The sequence below is a fragment of the Dromiciops gliroides genome, chromosome 1, assembly GCF_019393635.1.
Source record: "Dromiciops gliroides isolate mDroGli1 chromosome 1, mDroGli1.pri, whole genome shotgun sequence".
NCBI lineage: Eukaryota > Metazoa > Chordata > Mammalia > Microbiotheria > Microbiotheriidae > Dromiciops > Dromiciops gliroides.
Window position 1 is genome coordinate 18742012 of NC_057861.1, and position 17447 is coordinate 18759458.

General features: G+C 48.9%; 2 protein-coding genes across 3 annotated transcripts in view; both read left to right on the forward strand.

Moving 5' to 3' along the window:
- Nucleotides 1-1740: 1740 nt before the first annotated feature.
- On the forward strand, nucleotides 1741-6818 carry RPLP0 (ribosomal protein lateral stalk subunit P0). The gene is made up of 8 exons (XM_043979142.1): nucleotides 1741-1795; nucleotides 2657-2758; nucleotides 4636-4811; nucleotides 4902-4989; nucleotides 5090-5236; nucleotides 5473-5658; nucleotides 5901-6041; nucleotides 6588-6818. The coding sequence occupies exons 2-8, from the start codon at nucleotides 2705-2707 to the stop codon at nucleotides 6747-6749; spliced, it is 954 nt and encodes a 317-aa protein (XP_043835077.1). The 5' UTR covers nucleotides 1741-1795; nucleotides 2657-2704; the 3' UTR covers nucleotides 6750-6818.
- Nucleotides 6819-9514: 2696 nt separating this feature from the next.
- GCN1 (GCN1 activator of EIF2AK4) overlaps nucleotides 9515-17447 on the forward strand; it is a 64783-nt gene continuing 56850 nt past the window's right edge. For both annotated transcript variants that reach the window (XM_043964856.1, XM_043964857.1), the window contains exons 1-2: nucleotides 9515-9603; nucleotides 12410-12512. In XM_043964856.1, the coding sequence (XP_043820791.1) occupies nucleotides 9586-9603; nucleotides 12410-12512 (121 nt within the window). In that variant the 5' untranslated portion in view covers nucleotides 9515-9585. The remainder of the gene's footprint in view (nucleotides 9604-12409; nucleotides 12513-17447) is intronic.

Consider the following 17447-nt stretch of genomic DNA (forward strand, 5'->3'; position numbering starts at 1 on the left):
CTGTCCCCCATACTTGTAATATTCTCCTCCACTCCCACTACTGATCTTTCTGGCTTCCTTTAAGACCCAACTAAAATCCCACCTTCTACGGGAAGCCTTCCCCAAAGCCTCATAATTCCGTTGACTTTTCTCTCTTAATGTTTTCTCTTAGGGGCCACTAATCACTTGTTGATTGGCCAAAAGTAGGTCCCAACTCAAGCCTCTTTTGGTCATTGTTTGGGTTCTTGATGGCTAAGAGTGAGTGCAATTTGCAGTTGTTTCTGGGTTGTTGTTTTTTGGCCAGAAACCCTGAGGGTCTTCACCTCCCAGATTGTTGAGTTTTGCTTTGTTTTTTTTTTTAACTAGGTAAAAAAGGCCATTCTTTGTCTCATTTCTTACCTAGCCTTAATCACTGAATGGGTGTTGCCTCAGACAAACTGAGACCAGGGAAGGACTTAAAAAGCTCAAAAAGGCAAGGTGTCCCATTGCATCGGGGACCATCTCCAGTTGTCCTGATTATCTTGCCACTGGACTCAGATGGCTCTGGAGGAGAGAGTGAGGCTGGTGACCTTGCACAGCCCTCTCCCACTTAAATCCAATTCAGTGAAAGTCATGACATCACCTCCTGATGTCAGGGTCCTCTTCGAGAATGAAGGACAAACAACAACAATTTATCCTGTATATGTGGCTTGTTTGCATTTATTTGTTTGCATGTTGTCTCCCTCATTGCACTGTAAGCTCTTTGAGGGTAGGGATTGTCTTGCCCACAGAGCCTGGTACATATAGGCGCTTAATCAATGTTTATTGAATAGAATTGAATTGACTGATTTGCCCAAGGTCATCCAGCCAGGCAAGAGATGGGAAATAAACTCAGGTCTTGCCTTAGAGGTCAAGTCTCTAACCTCATAACCTCATCCTGTTTCTTTCATGAACATAACAAGCACTTAAAGAATGCATTTTATACTTAGAGAATCCTAAAGAATCAACTAAAAAAGGGGGCAGCTAGGTGGCACAGTGGACAAAAACACCGCCCTGGATTCAGGAGGACCTGAGTTCAAATCCAGCCTCAGACACTTGACACTTACTAGCTGTGTGATCCTGAGCAAGTCACTTAATCCTCATTGCCCTGCCCCCCCCCAAAAAAATCTGTAGACAATATAAAATACTTGGGAGTCTACCTGCCAAGGCAAACCCAGGAACTATGTGAACACAATGACAAAACACTTTTCACACAAATAAATGCGAGAATATAAATGGCTCATGGGTAGGCTGTGCTAATATAATAAAAATGACAATTCTACCCAAATTAATATACTTATTCAGTGCTATACCAATCAAAATACCAAAAAAGTATTTCATAGAGCTAGAAAAAACAATAACAAAATTCATATGGAAGAACAAAAGGTCAAAAATATCCGGGGAGTTAGTGAAAAAAAAAAAAGAGCAAGGTGGCCTAGCTGTACCAGATCCAAAACTATATCATAAAGCAGCAACCATTAGAACTATTTGGTGTTGGCACTGGGTCACTGAAAGAGCACCTAGAGATCCCAGGCGAATCCAGCAGGGGGCGCGAGCGGATTTTTGCCTCTCCTTTTCTGAGCTCCGGGAGCCTCTTCTCGAGAGGCGGGAGCACCACCTACCGAGCGGTCGCCATGAAGGCCAATGGCAACCCGGATCGCAGCCCACTCGCCGGATGGGCGGCGGAGTCCACCAATGGGAGTGAGCTCCGTGCGCCGGCGCCGTCTGGCTGCCCCGATTGCTATAAAAAGCGCTCGGAGGCGCGCGGCCGCTCTCTCTCCAGGCGTCCTCGTGCGAGGTGAGTCTGATGGCGGCTCTGGGTCGGCTGCGGACGGTGGCCCGCGGCCCGGGGTTTAGTCTTAGGGGAGCTCGGGGCTTCGCTGGCGGGCGCTGAGGTGGGGCCCCGGCCCCGGCTGGAGCAGCCCCGCGGCGGGGGAGTCGCTGAGGCCTGAGAGGCCCCGGGCCGAGGCCTGCGGGGCGCGCGCGTGAGGACAGGGCAGGCCGCGGAGGCAGAGGGGAGAGGGAGGCCCTGGAGCTGGCGGCCTTGCAGGCTCCGGTCCCCTTGGGCGCTCGCGGGCCGGGGGGGAGAAGCGGCTCGGGGTCGGGGTCCGGAACCCCAAGAGTTTCTTCTGAGCCTCAGTTTCTTTTCCCGCAAAATGGGAGAATTGGAGGCTCACGTTAGCTTTATATTTCCGCCCGCGCCCGGCCTCAGTTTCCCCCCAGCAAAACAAGGGTTTGGACTAGAGACTTCGAGGGGCCGCATCGGCACCCCCTCCAGGCCTCAGTTTCCCCATCTGTTACACGAGGGTTTGCGCTCACGGCCTCTGGGTCTTCTCGGCAGGTCTAGAGGCTGAGCCCCTCCGAGGGCCGGAGGGAGGGGGAGGGTCCTGGGTGGGTGGGGTGGGATCGCTACCGGGGGTCCAGACTGAGCACAAGGAGCCGGCAATGGGGAGGCTGGGGAGGGCTGGGGGGTGCGGGGCGGGGGTCTCCGGGCTGGGGAAGAGAAGGTTCTCACTGGCCGGCCCGGCCGGCTTCCAGCTCCCCCACTTCCACGTGTGAACACGTTTTCACGGCGGTTTTTAAAACTTTGGGCTCCAAGTCCCGTCCCCCCCAAGAACTCAGGCAGCTCAGTCATCCCGCTTGCTTGTGCTCCCCGCAGTGACATCGTCTTTAAACCCCGCGTGGCAATCCCTGAAGCACCTTGGAGATGCCCAGGGAAGACAGGGCTACCTGGAAGTCAAATTACTTCCTCAAGATCATCGTAAGTGGGGGGTGTTGGGACGGGCACGGGGGCGGGTGGGGGGGTGAATACGGGTTAGAGGTGGGGTGCGGAGGAAGCGATCTTGGCTGCTGGAGGAGCAAGTGGCAAAGGAGCCTGTAGTTTAGTCAAGGAGGGAAAAGCCTGTTGGCTTGTTCAGTTGATGAACCAAAAAAAGTAAACTTGCAGTTACATTCTTTTCTCTGGGGAAGAAAGAAATCTTAGCCCATGACACTGGCAGTCATTCCTCTCTGGACTGATTAACCACTTAGTTGTAAAAAAGAATATTTGGAAGGAACTGAAGTGTCGTTCAGTTCTGTTTCTGCTTAAAGCAAAAGAATGCTTTTCAATATTCAGTTGCTCCTTGAAGAAACATTTATTATGAAAAATTTACCACCTACTTTTGGACAATTTCAGTTATTATCTAGTGGAAATCTCCCTCTCAATTTCTGCTCATTGGCTCTAGATCTCTTCCTTGGGATGGCGGTCAACAAAAAACAAATCTCTTCCACGTTTTAAGTTTAAATGGATTGGAAATAACCCAAGATTTACTTAAGTGAAAGCCTAGAGTGGAATACATTTACTTGTATTTTTAGGGTTTTTGTAAAATGGTATTCTTTGGCAATATGTAGTTGAAGTTTGGTAAGAAAGTTGTACTTCTCATACTTTATTTTCAGCTTTGTATTAATGGTTTTTTGGTTTGTTTTTTTAGTGAGGCAATTGGGGTTAAGTGACTTGCCCAGGGTCACACAGCTAGTGTTGCTCTATCCACTGTGCCACCTAGCTGCCCCACTTTGTGTTATTTGTGAGTGGACCCTCCTCAATTATAAGCTCTACTAAAGCAGTGACTTAATTCATCTAGTCACTTCACATGCTTAGGAAACAAGTCTTCAGGCATGGGAATTAGCATGTGTTTAAAGTGTCCATTCAGTGCTTTGCCCACAAGAAAATTTTACGTTCTGGCATATTTTAAAAAATATTTTCTTAGCCTTTCTGGCGTGTTACTTTTGATTTTGAAGGTCACAGTTAACTTGGAATTTATGTCTTGAGAAGGTTAATGATTGTTGACAGTTTGGGTGGCCCCCAAAGATGCTTTGACTGGAGAGTGTTCACAGGTTGGGGTTTTTTGCTGGGCACTAGGCTGCATTTAAAAATTAATCATTTCGGGGGCAGCTAGGTGGTGCAGTGGATAAAGCACCTGCCTCAGACACTTACTAGCTGTGTGACCCCGGGGCAAGTCACTTAACCCCCATTGCCCCCCCCCCCCCAATTAATCATTTCAGTAGTGTAGAAACTATTGTATTGGGATATGATTCTAAATTTGTTTGCTTGTAAGCTATTTGTGCATGATTGAGACTGGGCCTGTTGGCTTTGACAGTGAGTGGAGTAGACAAGACCTTGTTGGCAGTATTTTATGTCCTGGGCTATTTGGTGAGGTAGCCACTTTGTGTGTTGCAGTATCAAGATTCAGTAGAAAAGAGCAGCAGAGGATGGTAGTGGAAAGAGCCCCGGATTTGTGTGAATTTATTTGTCTCCCCCCCCCTTTTTTTTTTTTCAGGGCAATGGGGGTTAAGTGACTTGCCTAGGGTCACACAGCTAGTAAGTGTCTGAGGCTGGGTTTGAACTCAGGTCCTCCTGAATCCAAGGCTGGTGCCTTATCCACCGCACCACCTAGCTGTCCCAGGAATTTATTTGTAGGGAGAGCTGAGTTCAAATTTCACTTCTGCTCCTTAATACCTTATGACCAAAGACCTAAATCTTCCTCTGTAAAAAAGGGGGAAGAAATTGCCTTTCAGAATGCCTCTGATTTGGGCTTTCTTTATATCTTGCCTTTTCCTGGTAACAAACAAACGTATTTGTTTCTGGTGCTTGGTTTATAGCAACTTTTGGATGATTATCCAAAATGCTTCATTGTGGGAGCAGACAATGTGGGCTCCAAGCAGATGCAGCAGATCCGAATGTCCCTCCGTGGAAAGGCCGTAGTGTTGATGGGAAAAAACACCATGATGCGCAAAGCCATTCGTGGGCATCTGGAGAACAACCCTGCCCTGGAGAAGTGAGTACAGTGCACTCTTCCCTTTGTTTCTTTCTTTGGAATGGTAATGCTGTCTGGGAGACCAGCTAACTTGGGTGACCTTTCTTTCAGACTGCTTCCTCATATCCGGGGGAATGTGGGCTTTGTGTTCACCAAGGAAGACCTGACAGAGATCAGGGATATGCTTCTGGCCAATAAGGTATGTGGGAGAGCCTTGGGACAGGATGGGCCACGTGAAGTTCATTCTGGCTGATGCCATTGCAAATCTCACCGATTCCCATTTATTTATTTCTTCGTAGGTGCCAGCTGCTGCCCGTGCTGGTGCCATCGCCCCATGTGATGTCACCGTGCCAGCCCAGAACACTGGTCTGGGGCCCGAGAAGACTTCCTTCTTCCAGGCGCTGGGTATCACCACCAAGATTTCCAGGGGCACCATTGAAATCTTGGTGAGTGTAGTTAGATGTGTGGCTTACGAGGCCTTGTTTTTAATGATCTCCCTTTGAGCCCTTAGTAGTTTTGGGTCCTAGGGATGGATCAGAGCTTGGAGGACTTCCTTAGGTCAGGGGTTGTTGGGAGGATCCAGGGTAAGCCCTCTGTACAGAGGCTCTTCCAGCCCCATCCTGATGCGAGGTCTGTCTGCATTCCGGGCAGCTTGTCAGCTGACTTTTCTCTTGTATTTCAGAGTGACGTGCAGCTGATTAAGACTGGAGACAAAGTGGGCGCCAGCGAGGCCACCTTGTTGAACATGCTGAACATCTCCCCGTTCTCCTTTGGGCTGATCATTCAACAGGTGTTTGACAATGGCAGCATCTACAACCCTGAAGTGCTGGACATCACGGAGGAGACTCTGCACCTTCGGTTCTTAGAGGTGGGGGCTACCTTGTAGGCTGATTGGGCCAGCTAATGTTTCCATGAGGATGTTGGGGTGAGGGCTGCAAAGGGTAAGGGGAATTCTGCTGATCTGACTTGGTCAGCCTTTGGGGCACTGTGTTTCCAGGGGGTGGGGTGGCTTCCCTCTGTCCCAGGTTCCAAGGGGGTTAGTGAACAGGAGATCTGGGGGCACAGCCAGGGCACAATTGCCCCCATGTCACCAGCTCTCTCTGTCCACAGGGTGTCCGCAATGTTGCCAGCGTCTGTCTGCAGATTGGCTACCCAACTGTTGCATCAGTCCCCCACTCCATCATCAATGGGTACAAGCGGGTCTTGGCTGTAGCTGTGGAGACTGACTACACCTTCCCACTTGCTGAAAAGGTAAAGATGTAGCCAGGGCACTTTAAGGGACACCGTCCACAGGCTCATCAGAGTCTTGATGATGATGAATGCCTTTATTTTCTTTAAAAAAGGCTACTTTTCTCCATACAATACTTGATTATCACAATAGCTTTAAAATCATAGACTGTGTAGTCTGAATAGGTAGTTGCTTGAGCTAGTACCTTCTCCTTGGTTTCCCTGCCTCTGGCACCGCCCATCCTTGATAAGCTCCAGTATGGACTTCTGCAGAGGCTTGTTTCCTCCAGGGCAGGAACTGTTCCTCCTCCTTTGGGTCTGGAAGTCACAAGACTGAGAACACAGTCTGCTCTTTCAAGGTCACATTGGTGACCCATGGCCCCTAAATCTGCTATGAAGTTGCAGGTGCACAGCCCAGTTTCTGCCCCAGGGAATCTTGACCCGCTCTGGGTTTTCCCTGGCTTATCACCCATCTCCAGCACCTCCGAACACCCCAGTCCATACCTGTTGGCCCCCAGAAATAGGAGGTGGGAGGAGAGCCATGGTGCTGACATGTCTCCCTGTTTTCAGGTGAAGGCCTTCCTGGCTGACCCTTCAGCTTTTGCCGTGGCCGCCCCTGCGGCCGCTGCCCCAGCTGCTGCTGCGCCTGCTGCTGCCGCTCCAGCCAAAGTGGAAGCTAAGGAAGAGTCGGAGGAGTCTGATGAAGATATGGGATTTGGTCTGTTTGATTAGCCCATCTAGAACAACTATTTCAGCCAGTTTATTTGTGAAACAAAGAAATAAAAGTGCTCATTTCTCTGCCGTTGGTTCCGGTGTTTATGCTTTTAACTTCAAGAATTTATGAAGTGTAAAATCTCTATATAAAATGGGGATAATGGCCCACACCTCCCAGGGTTGGGAGGAGAAAGTGAAATAAGCCTTGCAAAGTGCTATTAAAACTTTCTAAAGAAGTAGAAGGGTGTGGGTGAAAGTCTTGGAAAACATCACAACAGGGAGTGAGCCGTCTTCCAGTTTTTGATTACTTGGGTAATTTGCATAGGAGTATGGTGAGCCAGGCTCTGTGTCTGGCTGTGTGTGTGCGCACCTGGAGATCCTTACTGATTGCTTTTATCTCACCCCTATCCTTTATGACCACTTCAGCAAGTCAATGATGAAATCTCCATTTCTGTAGCCCTCTACCTGGAGCTGTGGTGCTCAGCTGTACAGAGGAGGGTGGGAGCATGCTGATTTCTAATTGCAGTATTATTATTTTCTGGTTCTTCTCGCTTCCCTTGGCATCAGCTTGTCCATTTATTGGACTCGTCAAACGTTTTGTCTACCGCAAACCTGTTGGGCCACTCCTTAATGGATGAGCGTCAGCTTTATTTTTTGTTCTTTACTATAAAATGTTCTGCTTTAAACATTTTGTTGTAACTGGTGCTGGTTCAGCATTGATGGGGGAGCTTCATCTTTGTGGAATTAGGAATTTGGAAAGGGCCTGCTCTGAGACATCTAACCTCCAAAGGAGGAAGGCCAGGTACAGGCTGGGACAGCCCCCTGGGCCCTGGAAGGTAGGGACTGTGAGTTTTGCTGCTGCTATGGTTAATCAGCCAATGCTTGGATTCTCTATTTCTAATGCCTTTTTTTACCTGAATATTCTGAAATTTTTTGTTTTTTTACAACATTTTTTCCAGTTACTACAGGGTAGTTTTCAACATTTTTTTTATGAGGGGGAAACGATTCCCTTTTTTTTTTTTTTTTTTTTGGTGAGGCAATTGGGGTTAAGTGACTTGCCCAGGGTCATACAGCTAGTAAGTGTTAAGTGTCTTAGCCCCGATTTGAACTCAGGTCTGCCTGCATCTAGGGCCGGTGCTCTATCCAGTGCGCCACCTAGCTGCGGCCAACATTCGTTTTCATAAGATTTAGAGTTCCAAATTTTTCCCCCTCCCTTTCCTCCCCCCTCCAAGACATCAATCAAGCTATATATATACAATCCATAAGTGCTCTTTTTATCAATTCTTTGGGGGTGAATAATATGCTTCATTAGTCCCTTGGGATTGTCTTGGATCATTGTATTGTTGAGACTAGTTGTCATTCACAATTGCTCAATACTGCTCTCACTATGTACAATGTCCTCCCAGTTCTGCTCACTTCACTATACATCAGTTCATATGAGTCTTTCCAGGTTTTTCTGGTATCCTGTTTGTCATTTCCTATAGCACAATACCATTCCACTACAATCGTATACCACAGCTTCTTCAGCCATTCCTCGATTGATGGACATTCTCTTGATTCCCAGTTCTTAGCCACCACAAAGAGTTGCTATATTTTTTGTACAATTTCCCCCCCTTTTCTCTTTTTCACGATTACTATTAACTGTTTCCCTCCATCCTATTCTCTTCCCCATATTACCTATTTACCTTCTTTCACCCTCTCCTTCTTTAAAAAGGGATTTATTTACTTCTGTCTGTCCCCTCCTCCAGTCTGCCCTCCCTTCTTTTGCCGCAATCCCCTTCCCCATCTATTTTTCTGCAGGGTTAAATAGATTACTCCACCCAATTGAGTGTGTCATTGAGCCAGTTCTGACGAGATTGAGGTCTTTGAGCCTGAATATTGTATTGCCAGTGTACAAAACAAACCAATGAAAATCTGGAGAGGTAGACGAGAAAGTCTGACACAGGTTGGAGTTTGGATGATTAACTTGGCACGTTGTCACACAAAATAGATGAAATTTTCGTGCAGGCTTTAGAATTCTTTGAATAGTCAGTCACAATTCACATCGCATCTCGTCAAAGATCGACATATGGAGATTAGATGCGGAGATCCTTCCCAAGTAGCTTAAGATCATCTTGCTACAGGAATGAACAGTTTTTGGGGGGTCCCAGAGGATTAGTACTGGAGGATATCCCAGTCAGCAGGGTATCATTTTGAGCATTTCGCAGGCAAAACTTTCAGATCAGCAGCAGCTTGAGAAACCTGCACGTAGTGGAGCCCGGCCTCGAGCCGGAATTGCTGGGACATGGTGCAAGGAGCCAGGGTCGGTGGTCGGCGGTGGGTGGTCGGGCCTTGCTCGCTGGGTCTGGCCTCCAATGCCTTTTATGTGCTAAAAGAAACTTTAAATGGCTAAATGTTGATTGATCGATCCCCGCCCCGCGGAGGCTGGAGATGAAGCGTGCCCGTCGTCCTTCCGCAGATCATTTCTTTAGCACTTTAAAGTTTGCAAACTGACTTGCATCATGGAGCTTCGGAACATTTCCCAGCAATTCAAGCGATCTCCAAGGGCTCCTGACAGGTGGCGGGCTCCCCGTACGGTGATTTCAGGGGCATGGTCCGGGCCGGTCGGGCCCCGCCCACGCCAGCGCAGCGGGGCGGGCTGCGGGCGGAAAACTCCCAGATGTCCCTGGGGCTGCCCGGCAAAGCTCGGGTGGGCCGGGGCTGGGCTCCGGCGTCTCCATGGTGATTGGCTCCGCCTCCCGGGGCCCGGCTGGGGGGGGGGAGGGTTTGGGGTGTGTAGAGAGGTAGTGGCGGTGGCGGCTCTCTGGTGACCCGGATGTGAGCCGGAAACGGTTCCGGGGTCAGAGCCGGCAGGATGGCGGCGGACACGCAGGTGAGGTTGGCGGCTGCGGGGCCGAGCGAAGTGCGGGGGGCGGCGGCTCCGGCTCCGGCGGGGGGCCCCAGCCGGTCGGGCCCCTGGAGCCGCGGCGCTCGCCCGGCCCGGGAGGCCGAGGTTGGGGAGAGGTGGCTCGTTGGGGGCAAGGCACCCAGAGATCGCGAGAGACAGAGACCCGGAGAGACGGGCAGAGATACCGAGAGACAGAGACGGCGACAGAGACCCCTAGAGGACGAGACAGGCGGGGAAGGAGCGAGAGACCGGGGCGGGGGCAGCCGCGGGGGGGGGGGGGGCGGAAGAGTCCGAGCGAGCGGAGCCTCGGACAGCGGCCGCCCCGCGCCCGCCCGGAGCCGGCTTCGCCGCCCGTCCCCCTGGGCTCGTGGTCGCTCCTGCTCGGCCCCCTCTCGGCCGCTGGCTCTGTCTCTGCCGGTCACTTTGATCTCTCTCTGTCTGTCACTTTCTGCCTCTCTTTGTCACTTTCATTCCTCTTTCCGTCACTTTGTCTCTTTCTGTCTCTTTCTCTCTCTGTCCCCTCCAGGCTCAGTTTCCTCTCGCTCTCTGCCATCTGGTGCCCACCCCCAGCTCTGTGGCCCCTCCTCCCGGGGGCCCCTTCCTTTCCCCTCCTTCCCCCTCTGGCTTCTCAAGTCCAGCTATCCCGGCCCCTCGCCCCCATTTCTCAACTCCTTTCTGGGGCATCGCTGTCCCTCCCCTCCCCGGCTGTTCTGCTATCAGCCGCTCCTCCTCCCACCCCCCCAGCCTCTCCTAGTGTAACCTCCATCAGACATAACCTGTCTGGGTACCTGGGGGATCATGAGAGCGGGAGGGCATCGGGTGCAGCCTCCCCTTTTTACTAGAAGAGTAGACTGAGTCCAAGGTGTGACCACTTCCGGGCTGAGTGTGTGTACTCAGAGTCAGGATTCAAACTCGCATCCTCTGATTGTAGACGGAGCGTTTCCAAGATGTCCCTGGTCCAGCCACTCTCAGGGAGTTGTCAGCTTTCTCTGAAAAGATGGGCTGGAGCCCACCAGGCCTTCCCTCCCTGGAAGGCAAAGGACAGTTCTCATCGCGAATAAGATGGACTGGGAGATTGTAGTCGATGTGCCTTGGGGACTGTTCTCAAGGAGGAATGAAAGAAGGCCCCAAGAACCTTTTTTTTTTCCAGTTTGGTAACCAGCAGCCTGAAGTAACCTATGAACGGTGGGAATGAAAACCAAGTGGAAAGAGAGGTTCCAGTGTTGAATTTTCCTCCCTGGAAAGCCCTCATAGGCCCCGTTCAGACTCCAGTGCGCCTTTCCTCCCCCAAAGACCTGGCACAATTCCCTGGATGGCCCAACTTTGGTAGAGGCCAGGACTGTATTGTAAGGGGAAAGGGTGAAAAGCATGGGAAGTTCCACTTTTATATTTAAAGAAAGGAAAGAGCTTGAAATAAGAGCAGAGCCTGAAGGGAAGGACTCCTTGGCCTTTGGCTGCCTCCAGCAGCCTAGCACAGTGTGAGAGGCCGAGGGGTTCGGCAGGGGTTAGAGGTCTGCCCCTGCTGGGCCAGCCCCCTCACTTTTCTGTGTCTCAGTTGTCTCGTCTGTAAAAGGGGGGGTGCTGGATAAGGTCAGCTCTAGGGGCCTTCTGGCCCTAAGTCTATGATTGGATGCTGGGTTTTTGTTTTTGCACGTAGTTACTGAGGCTGGCTGGCCATCTCCCACTAGGCTTTCCCGGCAGTTTTTATGAATGCCATTTCATTGGAGAGCCTTCTGAGGGTCTTTTGAGGGTTTGCAGGGTACAAAAGTGCCTTTTGAATTGTAGCATTAGCCCCTTTGGGCTCCCAGAGAGCTCAGAAACCACTGACTTCTAAAAGTGAGACTTCTCACAAGCGCCCCTTGGACTCCTCTTTAGTTTTCAGTCTGAGTTAGGGAGATGTCTTAATAGCAGGTAGTCCCCTTTTTGGGGGGGAAGGGGGACTGGGTTACACAAAAAATGTAAAGATGGGGGCAGCTAGGTGGTGTAGTGGATAAAGCACCGGCCCTGGAATCAGGAGGACTTGAGTTCAAATTCGGCTCCAGACACTTGACACTTGCTAGCTGTGTGACCCTGGGCAAGTCACTTAACCCTCATTGCCCTGAAAAAAATGTTAAAGATCATTTTTATATTGGGAAGAGAGGAGAAGATGGATGGTGTTAGAAATTTAACTTTACCACATGGAAAGAAGAATAAATATAAAATTGAATTATGTGTGTGTGTGTGTGTGTGTGTGTATATATATATATGCATATATATGTATGTATGTATGTATAGATATATGTAGACATATAGGTTTAAAGAAAGGTCACAAATGAGCAAGAGAAGCCAGTGGTTTCTCTTATGTCACCCCGGCTTTCTTTGCCAGTCTCTGGTCTCCCTGATGCTGCTTAGCAGTTGGCTTCCTGAAATGTCTCCTCTGTGTTCCTTGCTTGTGGCTCGCAGCCTAATGAGTTGTTGGCTGAAACAGACTGAACTTAGGGGACGATTGACCTCAGTTCATGGACAGGTTTGGTTTCATGAGCGCAGGTGCTGAGGTTACAGGCCCTTGGTGCAGAAAGGGCATGACATTCTGTCCTGAGATCACCGATGCTGCCGTCTCCTGGTGTTTCTCTAGGCCACTGACCAAGTGGCCAAGAGATTCTTGAACTTCTTTCTGCTCCTCTACTTCGTATCCTGCTTTCTTGTTCATTATGTGACTCTATCTGTTATATCTCTCTCTGTATCTGTCTGTCTGTCTATCTACATATTCACAGGTGATCTCTTTTTGTCTGTGTCTGTGTGACTTTTCCAGGTCTCTGAGACACTGAAGCGTTTCGCAGTAAAGGTGACTACAGCCAGTGTGAAGGAGAGGCGAGAGATCCTTAATGATCTTGGCAAATGTGTCGCTGGGAAAGGTACGTGAGTGTTCGTTTGTGGAGGCAGGTGTCAATTTTATTTTCTTTTGCTCATGCCTTTTTCCCCTGGAAGCCTAATTCAAAAGTGGAGAGATGTGAGCTAGAACATTTGTTTTTTATGTAATCAATGGTACAGTCAAAGCTTTTTACTATTGAGATCTTTTTTAAGAAATAAAATTCAACAGGCTCTCCTGCAGAACAACCATTCTTTCATAAATTATAGTTAAACATTACTAGGAGTCCTTAAATTCATTTTCATGGTTTAACAGATTAAAATTGTAAACATGTTTTGGGGAATCGGGGAGGGAAGGGTTCAACAGAAAGGCTTCTCGGAGTTCATGGAGAGAGCCTCTTTCGTTTGGAAGGAGGCTTCTGGTTTCAAACAATGAGGTTGCATGTCATTTTCTCTTTTGTTTTGGGGCCATTTTCAATAACCTAGAGGGTCAGCATAATCTTGTGTGGATCGCCACACATCCTCTCTCGCCCTTACCTCTCTCCCCGCCCCCCCCCCCCCTCCTCGGTCTAATCTTCTGGCACTTTTCAAATAGCTTCTCAAAGCCATGATTCTGTCCAGAAAATTCCTCCTGCAATATGCTTTTTTGGCAGCAGTCTTTTATGTCTGTGCCCCTTTTCTCTGTGGGCCATTTGCTATTTAGAGTAGACAACGAAACCTCTGCTTTCCTGAATTCTTTTTTTTTGAGTTTGTTTTTTTTAGTGAGGCAGTTGGGGTTAAGTGACTTGCCCAGGGTCACACAGCTAGTAAGTGTCAAGTGTCTGAGGCCGGATTTGAACTCAGATACTCCTGAATCCAGGGCCGGTGCTTTATCCACTGTACTACCTAGCTGCCCCCTTTCCTGAACTCTTGAGAAATAATGTCCTGGATACTTGGAGGTGAAAGAAGACAGGCAGGCAGGCAGGCATCTATGAAGTGATTACTGTGTCCAACAGTGAGGTCACAAATACAAAAGTGAAGAAGCTGCCACAACTCACCCTCTCCAGGAGCATTGGCAGAATTGATTTGGAAAATGGATGTGGGGGAGTTGGGGGAGCAGCAGCAGGGAGGTTGGTAAGGTATGGTTAGGGAGGGCGTTTTGTTTGGTTGAATAGTGGACTTTCTAAAGTGTGTTATACACTTCTGGCCTTCTTCAATAAAACAAAAGTGAGATTTAACCTGTTCTTCCTGACCTAGTTTAGTTCTAATAACTTAAGTTTCTGTAACCTTCTAAGTATCAGCTCTTCAGCTCCGTCGGAACAGAGCGATTGATGATCCAGAGCCTCTTAGATGGTGGCCCCAAGTGGAATGTTCTCAGCTTAATAACCATCTACCAACTAAGAAGGAAATCTTATTTAAGACCCTCAGAATCTTAATAAGATAGAAACAAATGAACAAATAAGAAAAAAAAAAGCTTGCATTCCATCCCATACCAGGTCTGTCTGAAGTTTTATACCTTTGGCCTCCCTCCATCCCTTCCTCCTTTTCTTTCTCATGCCCCACATCTTCCTTAGTTGAAATCTAGCCTCATATTTGTTAGCTGTGTGATCTTGGGCCACTCACTTAACCCTGTTTGCCTAAGTTCCCTGAACTGTGACACGGGGCTAATAATAGCACCTATCTCTGGCTTACTGTGAAAATCCAATGAGATAATGTGTGTGAAGTGCTTAGCATAATGTGTGGCATGTCAGTGCTAACTATTGTTACTGTTGTTAATATGACCATGATGATGGTGATAACAACTCCCACCACCACCAGGAGAAAGCAGGGTCACAAAAACGGGGGGGGGGGGGGGGGATCCAAGTTTCATGCTACAGAGAAGTCTAGAGAGGTGAGGACGGAGAAAAGGCTGTTCCTAGACCTTTGGTAACCTTAGGAGGGATGACGTCAGCAGAAAGTTTACAAGGGCTTGAAAAGCTAAGGACAGGAGGGAAATGAGGCACAGGTAGAGCCAGCTTTCTTAGGAGTTGGACTGTGAAAGAAAGAAGAGATTCAGGGGAAGGGGAGACCTGGGCGTGGTCAGCAGGGAGAGAGTAGAGTCTGATAGTTCCTCGCCTGGCGTAGTGGGTGCAGCTGGAATCAGGAAGACTTGGATTCAGATTCTACCATAGACCCTGGGAACCCAGGACATGTCATTTAGTCTCTCTGGGCCTCACTGTCCTTCAGAGACTTGAGGGAGGAAGACCCACCTAGAAGCCTGTTGTAATGAACCAGGGAAGAGGTGCTGTGTGAATGGAGACAAGGGGACAGAATTCGAGATCCATCGTGGAGGTTCAAAGACAGGATTTGACCACTGATTGGCTATTTGGGACAGTTGAGGAGTGGAGGATGCTTGTGAAGGCTGTGAACCTGGTGACTGAAGGATGGTGGAGGCCTCAACAGAGATTGGGGAGGTCAGAAGAGGGGCGGGCTTGGGGAGAAAAGTAACGTGTTCTGGTCTGGTTATGCAAGTTTGAAATATCTAACTGGTGATGTGGGAAAAGATGAGGGCTGAATATATAGATCTGGGAGTGATCTTGATTGAGAGCATAGTTAAGCCCATGAGCCTAATGAGACAGTGTGGAGGGAGAAAAGGGAGCCCAGGACAGAGCTTTGGGGGGTTCCCATCCAGCAAAAGGGACCAAGACGGTGCAGCCACTGGCAGGAGAACCCAGAGGTCCAGGTGGTGAGGCTGGGCAGCTGTGTTCATGATCAAAGAGATGTCATGAAAGGAGTTTGGAGAAGGCCCTTTGATCTGGCAGCTTTGAGAGGACAGTTTCAAGTGATATGTTTGGGATCTAGATTATGAAGGGTTGAGAAAAAGAGAAAAGCAGAGGAAGTGGAGACCAGGAGTGAATGCAGCTTTTCCCAGGACTTTGGTAGAGAAAGGGAGGGGAGACAGGATGATGACTGGAGGGGATGGTAGGCATGGTTTAAGGATGCCAGAGGACTCAGATGGAGAAATGGGGAGAAACCAAAGAGAGAGATGGGGTGATGATGATCGTGGCACCCATGGAGAAGTGTTGGCCTTGTCTAGGAGAAGGGCTCCCTCTTTCATCACACACGGGGTCAGGGAGGAGACAGTGGGAGTTATAGGATGCAGAGATGGGGTGAAGAGGGAAACCAGGGCAGATGATCTCAGTAAAGTGGGGGGCAAGGTCCCATGAATTTGAAATTGTAAAAGACACAGTTGCCGCTTTATGTAAATGGACCATTGTGTAGACCTCTCCATAAAGCGTTATTTAGGTAATGTGAATTTGCCCATGGAGATGGAGAAGGGAAGAAAGGAGGGATGTAGGCAAGACGGGGGCCCTGTGCCCATGGAGAGAGGAAGCTGGCACTTGGTTCAAAGACTCTTGGGGGCCAGGGACCGGGAAGCAAGAGCCCAAGGAGCAACATGTGGGACCAGGCCCGTGGTACCCGAGTGCAGATGGCCACACAGATGGGCAGGTGGAGCGGTGCAAAGGTCTCCTCTCTGGATATGGCAGGCCAAGCCCTGGATCCGAAGCTCTCTTTGTGTGGCTATTGTTCTGCTTTCACTTGGAGGTTGTTTTGTGGTGGGTGGGTGCCAAGTGGAGGGGCAGGAGGGGAGAGAGAGGTGGCGGGGGAGGGAGAGGGAGAAGGAGAGGGAGAGGGAGAGAAGCACTGTGCTGGGTGGTAAGTGAACACAGGTGTTTTCTGCAGTGCCCGCCGCTTTCAGAGTTCTTTACATAAAGTTGAATTTGCATAATATGAATTTACATAAATGGAGAACTGTCTGTACTTAGAATTTCACTTCAAAGTGTGCCCAGTTTAGAAAAAGTCATAAAGAAACTGTTGGATGGAAGGCGTGCTTGCTTGCAAAGTTCTGAGGACGTCGTTGTGAATGTCCTCTTCCTGCCTCAGTCTTGCCTTTACTTCTCTCCTCTATGTTGTATCTCCCAATTGAATGCCGGCTCCCGGAGGGCAGGGAGGGGTTCTTTTTTGTGTCCATGTCCCTGGCACTTAGCACAGGCTCACACCCAGAGTGGTCACCAAGTAGATGGGCACTGAATGGGGTATGTCAGGCTTCTTCAATTTCCACTCACGACCCCAGGTGTATAAAATAGCTGTACGTAACCTTTGGCTGTTGCTACATTTTTCACAACCCTCAGGTTCAGTTATGCGACCCCATATAGGGTTGTGTGTGACTCATGGTGGTGAGGGTGTCCTCTGCTGCTGGAATCCTTTGCATCCCATTCTTCTGACAACATTCTGGATAATTTTTTATTTAAAAAATTTTTGTAATAAAACATTTTTTGTTTTTGTTTTTTGGTGAGGCAGTTGGGGTTAAGTGACTTGCCCAGGGTCACACAGCTAGTAAGTGTCAAGTGTCTGAGGCTGAATTTGAATTCATATCCTCCTAAATCCAGGGCCAGTGTTCTATCCACTATGCCACCTAGCTGCCCCTAATAAAACATTTTTATTTATAGTTTTGGGTTCCAATTTTTATCCTTCTTTGCCTTCCTCCCCTTCCCCATCCCTGAGGCAGCAGACAATCAGATATGGGTTATACATATATGATTATGCCAAGTATTGCCATAGTTGTCATTTTGTACAAGAAAGCTTGATTAAAAGAAAAAAAATGAGAGTGAAAAATAGCATGCTTCAGTCTGTTCCATCAACATCAGTTCTTTCTTTGGAGGTAAATAGTATGATTCATCAATAGTCCTCTGGGATTTTCTTGGATCATTGTATTGTTGAGAATAGTCAAGTCATTCATACTTCATCAAACAGTATTTCTGTCTCTGCACAATGTTCTTTTGGTAGGGACAGCTAGGTGGCGCAGTGGATAAAGCACTGGCCCTGGATTCAGGAGGACCAGCGTTCAAATTCAGCCTCAGACACTTGACACTTACTAGCTGTGTGACCCTGGGCAAGTCACTTAACTCTCATTGCCCTGCAAAAAACAGAAAACAGTGTTCTCTTGGTTCTGCTCATGTCGC

Coding starts and splice junctions, on each gene's coding strand:
- RPLP0 (XM_043979142.1), top strand. CDS start 2,705: ATGCCCAGGGAAGACAGGGCTACCTGGAAGTCAAATTACTTCCTCAAG. Junction 5,237..5,472: donor GGGGCACCATTGAAATCTTG/GTGAGTGTAGTT, acceptor CTTGTATTTCAG/AGTGACGTGCAGCTGATTAA. Junction 6,042..6,587: donor CCTTCCCACTTGCTGAAAAG/GTAAAGATGTAG, acceptor CCCTGTTTTCAG/GTGAAGGCCTTCCTGGCTGA.